General features: G+C 23.5%; 4 protein-coding genes across 4 annotated transcripts in view; 3 read left to right on the top strand and 1 right to left on the bottom strand.

Moving 5' to 3' along the window:
• Positions 1–174: 174 nt before the first annotated feature.
• On the top strand, positions 175–1,624 carry med27 (hypothetical protein; the record flags this gene model as incomplete). The annotated part of the gene is made up of 2 exons (XM_641612.1): positions 175–1,170; positions 1,268–1,624. 2 exons carry the CDS (start codon positions 175–177, stop codon positions 1,622–1,624), a joined length of 1,353 nt encoding a protein of 450 aa, XP_646704.1.
• A 1,173-nt stretch (positions 1,625–2,797) lies between these two features.
• DDB_G0270318 (hypothetical protein) lies at positions 2,798–4,150 on the top strand (the record flags this gene model as incomplete). Its single annotated transcript, XM_641613.1, has 3 exons — positions 2,798–3,049; positions 3,148–3,204; positions 3,419–4,150. 3 exons carry the CDS (start codon positions 2,798–2,800, stop codon positions 4,148–4,150), a joined length of 1,041 nt encoding a protein of 346 aa, XP_646705.1.
• A 153-nt stretch (positions 4,151–4,303) lies between these two features.
• On the bottom strand, positions 4,304–5,934 carry nup54 (nucleoporin 54; the record flags this gene model as incomplete). The annotated part of the gene is made up of 3 exons (XM_641614.1): positions 4,304–4,841; positions 4,919–5,040; positions 5,272–5,934. The coding sequence occupies 3 exons, from the start codon at positions 5,932–5,934 to the stop codon at positions 4,304–4,306; spliced, it is 1,323 nt and encodes a 440-aa protein (XP_646706.1).
• Positions 5,935–6,297: 363 nt separating this feature from the next.
• Positions 6,298–7,500, top strand: part of DDB_G0270322 (leucine-rich repeat-containing protein) — a gene marked incomplete at both ends in the record, with an annotated part of 2,163 nt that continues 960 nt past the window's right edge. Inside the window, one exon of the mRNA XM_641615.2 lies at positions 6,298–7,500. This exon is cut by the window's right edge and continues 960 nt beyond it. Within this exon, the coding sequence (XP_646707.2) occupies positions 6,298–7,500 (1,203 nt within the window).

Raw genomic sequence — 7,500 nt, forward strand, 5'->3', positions numbered from 1 at the left:
TATTTTTTCAAATTATTTTTATAAAATTATTAAATTATATTTAGTATAACAATTTTTTTATTTATTATGAAAAAAAAAAAAAAAAAAAAAAAAAAAAAAAAAAAAAAACACAAAATTTTTTTATTTTTTTTATTTTCATTTTTTTTTTTTTTCATTTTAGTCAAAAAAACAATAATGCAAGTTCAACAACCACAACAGATACAGCAACAACATTTACAACAACAACAGGCACAGCAGCACCAACAACAACAGGTACAGCAACATCAACAGCAACAACAACAACAACAACAACAACAACAAATATATCAACAAATTGTAAATCAACCAGTTAATAATGTACATCAATTACCATCATTACAACAACAACAATTATTAGAACAATATGATGAATTATTAAAACAAGTTAGTTTAATTAGGTCAAATGTTTCAGATTTTTTTAATAGTTTTATAGAGGATGCAAAACAACAACAAACCATTGTAAATAAAGAAGAGATGAAACAAAAATTAAAGAAATCTATGGATTTAGTACTTGGATCAATTTCATCAATTGATAAAGTTTCAAAGAGAATATCGAGTTATTCATTTCAAATTGCATCATCAAATTTCTCAACACAAGAAGCATCATGGGCTTATTCAACTGGTATCTATGATAATAGGAATATTAAAGTTCAATTAGAAATTAGAAATGAAAATTATTGGAGATCTCAAACTTCCTATAAATCATCACTAGCTTCATCAAATTTAGAAAATAAATTAAAAGATTTATTTCCAATCATTTTTCAAGAGGATGAAGAATCTTCATCATTATCAAAAAAAAGAAAACAAATTTCATCTTTAACTTCGAATTCACTAAGTACCACTACCATTACAACTACTACTACACCATCACCATTATTTAAATTACCATCAACACCACCAACTTTATTATTGTCAGGTACAATATCACCATTTTATGATTATTTTGCACAAATTGAGCGTGTAATTCATTCAATTAGACAAGAATCTGCTTTGGAAATATTTGAAATTCAAAAACAATCATCTGGTGCACCAAAAGGTTTATTCGTTGAATGTCCTGACGTTTTTAAATGTTTAATTTGTTTTGGTATACCAAATGATAGAAAAGATTGTTTTACAATTGATAGAATTTCATTTTTTGGTGTAAAAGAAAATGTATGTATTTTAATTATTTTATTTATTTATTTATTAATTTATTAATTTATTTATTTATTAATTAATTAATTAATTAATTATTTATTTATTTTTATAGTTTGATTCATTATGGGCATCTTCAAAATATAATATATTTAAAAAGATTTCAGAAAATTCATTTGAAGCAATTAGTTATTATTCAGCAAATCCAAATGGTGGATCAATTTTAAAATGTATTTTATCTTGGATTTGGTCATTTAGAGGTTTATTTTTAGAAGAATGTAAAGGTTGTCAAGATATTTTACATTTAGATTCTCCTCAATATATGTATTTACCACCTTCATTTAGAACTTTTGATAATTATACTCCTTACCATCCATCTTGTTATCAAAATCATTTATTATCTTGTAATTCTTTTTCTTCTTCAACTTCTTCCTCTATTCAACAAAGCCCTTTCTCACCTCTAAATAAATAAAATAAAATAATAATAATAATAATAATAATAATAATTTAATTAAAAATAATAATAAAAATAAATTGTAAATATTTTAAAATTGGTTTATTTTATTAAGATTATTTGTTGTTTTTGGGAGCTTTTTTTTCTTTTTGGGACCCCAGAAAAATTAAGATCCAAAATATTGACGAAAAATAGATCTTGAATATTTTTATTTCCTAATAATCCATCATCACCACTATAGTAGCACATTATGTCTGAAAATTTAAAAGTTGGGTAGGTTCCATCTTCTTTAGGTTTTAATGAAGCATAAAGCATTGCAGTACTTTTGTATTTTTCAAAATATTCCACCAAATCGGAGACTAATTTAGCTGGGCTACCATCAGGTATCTCTAGTCATTAAAATCATATTCGAATTTCATATTTGATATTTTATTTTATTTTATTTTATTTTATTTTATTTTATTTTATTTTATTTTATTTTTTCAGTTTTTTTGTGTTTTTACAAAATTAATGAAAATTGTTGAACTAAAATAGAATATACAAAAATTGAAATGAACTTACTTTTTTTTTTACTTTTTTATTTATTTTTATATTTTTATTTATTTTTTTTGGGTGAAAAGTAATTTTGTACGACTCTGGTGGGTTTGCCACCTCTTTTTTTTTTTTTTTACTTTTAAATTTTTTATTTTCTATGCAACTCCCCTTATTATATTCATTTTAAAATATTTTGAGTGATTCATATAAAAAATAAAAAAAATTAAATCATTTTAAAAAAAATAAGGTTAAAGAAACGCTAAATTTAAATGAAAAAAAAATTTTATCAATAATTTTCGGTCAAATTCAGGGACATGATATTTTATATTTTGAAAAAAAATAAATAAAAAAATTTTTAGTTATTTTCAAAATTAAACCCCCACATGACGTCAAGTTTTAAAATAAAAAAATTAAGATATTTTTTTTTTTTTTTTTTTTTTTTTTTCTAAAAAAATATCTAACCCCTCACTCAGAAGCTTCTTTGTTTTTTTTTGATCGTCACATATAAAGAAAGTTATATTGAAAAGGAATTTAATTTTTCTTTAAATTTTTACTTTTAATAAATTTTTTTTTTGATTTTGAACTATAAAAAGATGTTTTAAAATAGTTTTTTCATTTTTTTTAAACATTTTAAAATAAAACAATTAAAAAAATAAAATGAAAATAATTCTACTATTTATTTTGGTTTTGGCCTTAATTTGTGGAACATTCTCATCTTCATCATCTTCATCTTCATCATCTCCACCAATATCTGAATATCGCTTATATTCAGTTCAAACCAAATTTTCAAACCAAAAAGAATTATTAGTAATTGATCCATTCAATTATAAAGTTTTATTCAATTATACAATTAATCATTTACAATATGATATCGATCAAATTTTATCATTAGATACTACAACTGGGGAAGTAAGAATATTTTAAAATATATATATATTTTTTTTTAAAAAATAATTTTATTTAATATTAATTTTATTTTATTTTTTTTTTTTTTAAAAAAAATTTAGTTACTTTTATTATGTTCAGATGCATCTTATCAAATTTTAGTCTCTGTTACAACTGGAGTAATTATTATTATTATTATTATTATTATTATTATTATTATTATTATTATTATTATTATTATTATTATTATTATTATTATTATTATTATTATTATTATTATTATTATTATTATTATTATTATTATTATTATTATTATTATTATTATTATTATTATTATTAAAAAAATTATTAATATTGATGTTTTTTTTTTTTTTTTTTTTTTTTTTTGAAAAGTCACCAAAATACACTCAAATGAGTGAAGTTCAAATGACTGCTAACTTTAATTATGATGTACAAAGTTATATTTGGTTACCAGATCAAAAGACAGCAGCAATTCCAGCAGAAGTTGATGTCAATGGAACTTATTCAAACTTTCTAATGGCAACTGAATTTGGAAATCAAAAAGTTGAATTATATAATTTAACACATTTTGAATTTGCTCCATATGTAGTACAAGGTTATGACTTTATTAATGATATTTATTATCTTGCTTATTTGAATAGAAATTCTAGTTTCCATGTTTTATCATTTGATTACTCAAATCCAGCAGAAACTGCTAAATACTATTACGACGTTTCAAATCTTATTATGGTAAATATGGTTTTCACTGATCCAAATGGTAATCTTTATTTCTTAAATCAACAATACAAAAATTCTACAGATCCAAGCGGTTATTATGACATTTGTAGAGTTTCACTAAGTGATCAACCATCATGCGGCCCATCACTTTACACCGTCTATTTAGGTAATGAAATTGATTACGATTACATTCCATATATCCAAAGTCAAGATTCTTCAACCATCCTATTCATTGTAAATCAAGCACCTGGCGTTATGGGTTTCACTGAAAATATTCTCTTAACATACGTCCAATTAAATGGTGATTCCGTCACAGTTACAAATGTTACAATTCCAAATGATGATCAATCTGGTGACAATTTCGCTTCAAAAGTTTATATATTTTAAAAAAATTAATTAAATAAATAAATAAATAATAAAAAAAAAAATTACCACCACCTTGCCATGTGTTTTTTTTTTTTAATGTGAAAAATATAGGGGAAAGGATGAAATTATTTTAATTTATAAAATTTTATTTTATTTTAGTTTATTTTATTTATCTTAACATTTTTTTAATTGATATAATTCATTTTTTAAAATTTGAGCATCTTTTACAGCAATTTCCAATTCATTTGTTATACGTTCAATTGAAATAGTCATATTTTTTAAAAGATTATAAAGTGGTTCGACGGCTTCTGGTGAAATTTCATATTTAATTTTCTCTTTTTCCATTGAACCTAATTTCAATTGATTCGAGATTTCTTCGACTTTTGATTTAATTGAATTTGGTTGATTAATCTCTTCGAATAATTCATAGATTTTTTTCATAATTCTTTCTTCACTTGTTGTAAATGTTTTACCTTTACTTTGATAAATCTCTAAATTTGACCAAACTTCAATATAACGTTGAATCAATTCAATTTGTTTCTTTCTCATCATTTCCAATTGTGTATGAATATGAAAATTTAAATGATTTTCTAAATCTCTCATTCTCTTTAACGCTTCTTGTGTATTTTGATCTAATGCTATAATTGTTTCTTCTTGTTTCATTCTTCTATTAATTAAATCATCAAATGATTTAGCTGCAACTGGTATTAATCTTTTTTTTTTATAAATAAATAAAAATAAATTAATAAATTAATTAATATTAATATTAATATTTATAAATATACTTACATTGAAGGATCAGGATTATTTGAAAGAGCGTATGCCCATTGATCTACTGTTACATTTGGTGGTTTTGGTATTGAATTTGGGTCAACCAATTGCCCATTTGCTTGATAATTATAAAACCAGTACTATTATTGATGATGATGATGATGATGATGATGATGATGATGATGATGATGATGATGATGATGATGATGATGATGATGATGATGATGATGATGATGATGATGATGATGATGATGATGATGATGATGATGGTGTGGGTGGGTGGGTGATAAATGAATTAGTTTTTTTTTTCTTTTTTTTTCTTTTTTTTATTTTATTTTTATTTCCACTATATTTATTTTGTTGATACTTACTAAAAATCTACAATTTAAACTATTTGGTGAAATTGATTGCATAAAATCATATAATTTTTGTTCTATGATACTTCTTTGTGGTTGTTGTAATTGTTGTTGTTGTTGTAAATTACCAAATAATGATGATGTTTGTGGTTGTTGTGTTTGTCCAAATGAACCTAAACTTGATTGTGATCCTAAACTAGATTGAGACCCTAAACTTGATTGAGACCCTAAACTAGATTGAGACCCTAAACTTGATTGAGAAAATAATGATGTTGATGGTTGTTGTTGTTGTTGTTGTTGTTGTTGTTGTTGTTGTTGTTGTTGTTGTTGTTGTTGTTGTTGTGTATTTCCAAATAATCCACCACCACCTGTTGCTGTATTTCCAAATAATCCACCACCAGTGGTTTGTGTGGGTGTATTTCCAAATAATCCACCACCACCTGTTGTTGGTGCTGTTGTATTTCCAAATAATCCACCACCGCCACCTGTGGTTAGTGTTGGTGTTGCTGTATTTCCAAATAATCCTCCGCCACCTGTTGTTGGTGTTGCTGTATTTCCAAATAATCCACCACCTGTTGTTGTATTTCCAAATAACCCACCGCCAGTGGTTTGTGTTGGTGTTGTTGTATTTCCAAATAATCCACCACCACCTGTTGTTGTATTACCAAATAAAGACATTCTTTTTTTTTATTTCCTTTGTTTTTCTAGAAATGTAAAATTTTCTGATAATCTCTCCCAACAACAAACCAACCCCTTGAAATTTTCGAAAAATAAAAAAAAAATGAAAAATAAAAAAAATAAAAATTAAAAAAAAATAAAAATTAAAAAAAAAATTGATTTTGAAATTATTTTTTTTATTAATTTAATAAAAAAATTTTCAAAAAAAAAAAAAAAAAAAAAAAAAAATCATATACACAATAAAAAAAAAAATATAGTAATAATAACAAATACATTTACATTATATATATATATTTATATATATTTAAAAATCAATAATTTTAAAAAATCAAAATAAAATATATAAAAAAAAAAAAAAAAAAAATGAAAACAAATTTCACACCACCATCAAAAATAATTAAAAAGAATATATTTGATTTAACATTTACAATTAATAGTTTACCAACACATTTAATTAGAAAGATATTATCATATTATTATAATCACTGTTTATCAATGTATGAGTATATTGAAAAGAGTAAAGGTAGTCAATTCTCAGGATATAAATTAAGATTTCGTTGGATGGATTTATGTTTAGTTTGTAAATTTTGGATGGAAATGGTTATGCCGTACCTACCGAATACATTCTATTTTATGGATTCTCAGCAAAAGTTGGAAACCTATTTAAATCTATGTGAATATGGTGGCACGTTTCCAAGACGTTATTTAAAGCAAACTGTACTTCGTGTATCAAAACCACCAGCTTCAATAAAGAAATACCCATTCCACATAAACTCGCTAGCAATTTATATCAATCGTTATCAAATGCCAAATCATTATCAGCCAGATACAATCATACCAGAATTTATCTATCAACAAATCTTAAAGATATCACCAGACTTGAAGAATCTTAAATTTCAAACTGCAAAAACTGAAAAAGATTTATACTACCTATTGAAATCAATTAATGAATCTATAACTCAATCGATTACACCATTACTATCATCATTGAATTTCGATTATTCAATATTTTCAGCCTCAATGCTTTATCAACTTTGTAAAATAATAGAATCACCAAATTGTACTATTACAAATCTATCATTAAACAATTGCACTTTGTCAACCAATTCATTAGGTGAATTTAGTGATGGCATCATTGATGATGGTGATGATGATACAAAAGTTTCATTCATTACATCATTTAAAAAGAATAAATCAATTACAACTTTAAAAATGAATGAAAATAATTTCTTTACAAATTCAAAATCATCAAAGAATAGAATTTTAATGGGTGGCACAATTTTACAATTTTTAAAATTGGTTTTAGTAGATTCAACTTCAATTTCAAATTTTCAATTCAATGGTAGTGAAATATTTTTAGATGAATTAAATAATGAATGTAATAAAATCAATTATCTAACACCAATGCAATCATCATTTGAAAAACTATCATTATCCCTATTGAATATTGATAGTTTCTTACCATATTTAGAATATTTAATCACTAGTTCAAGTAATAGTATTAAAGAATTGGATCTTTCTCATTCAAGATTTTCAAATTATTCAAATTTAAATAATTTATTAATT

The sequence above is a fragment of the Dictyostelium discoideum genome (assembly GCF_000004695.1).
Source record: "Dictyostelium discoideum AX4 chromosome 1 chromosome, whole genome shotgun sequence".
Taxonomy (NCBI): Eukaryota; Evosea; class Eumycetozoa; order Dictyosteliales; family Dictyosteliaceae; genus Dictyostelium; species Dictyostelium discoideum.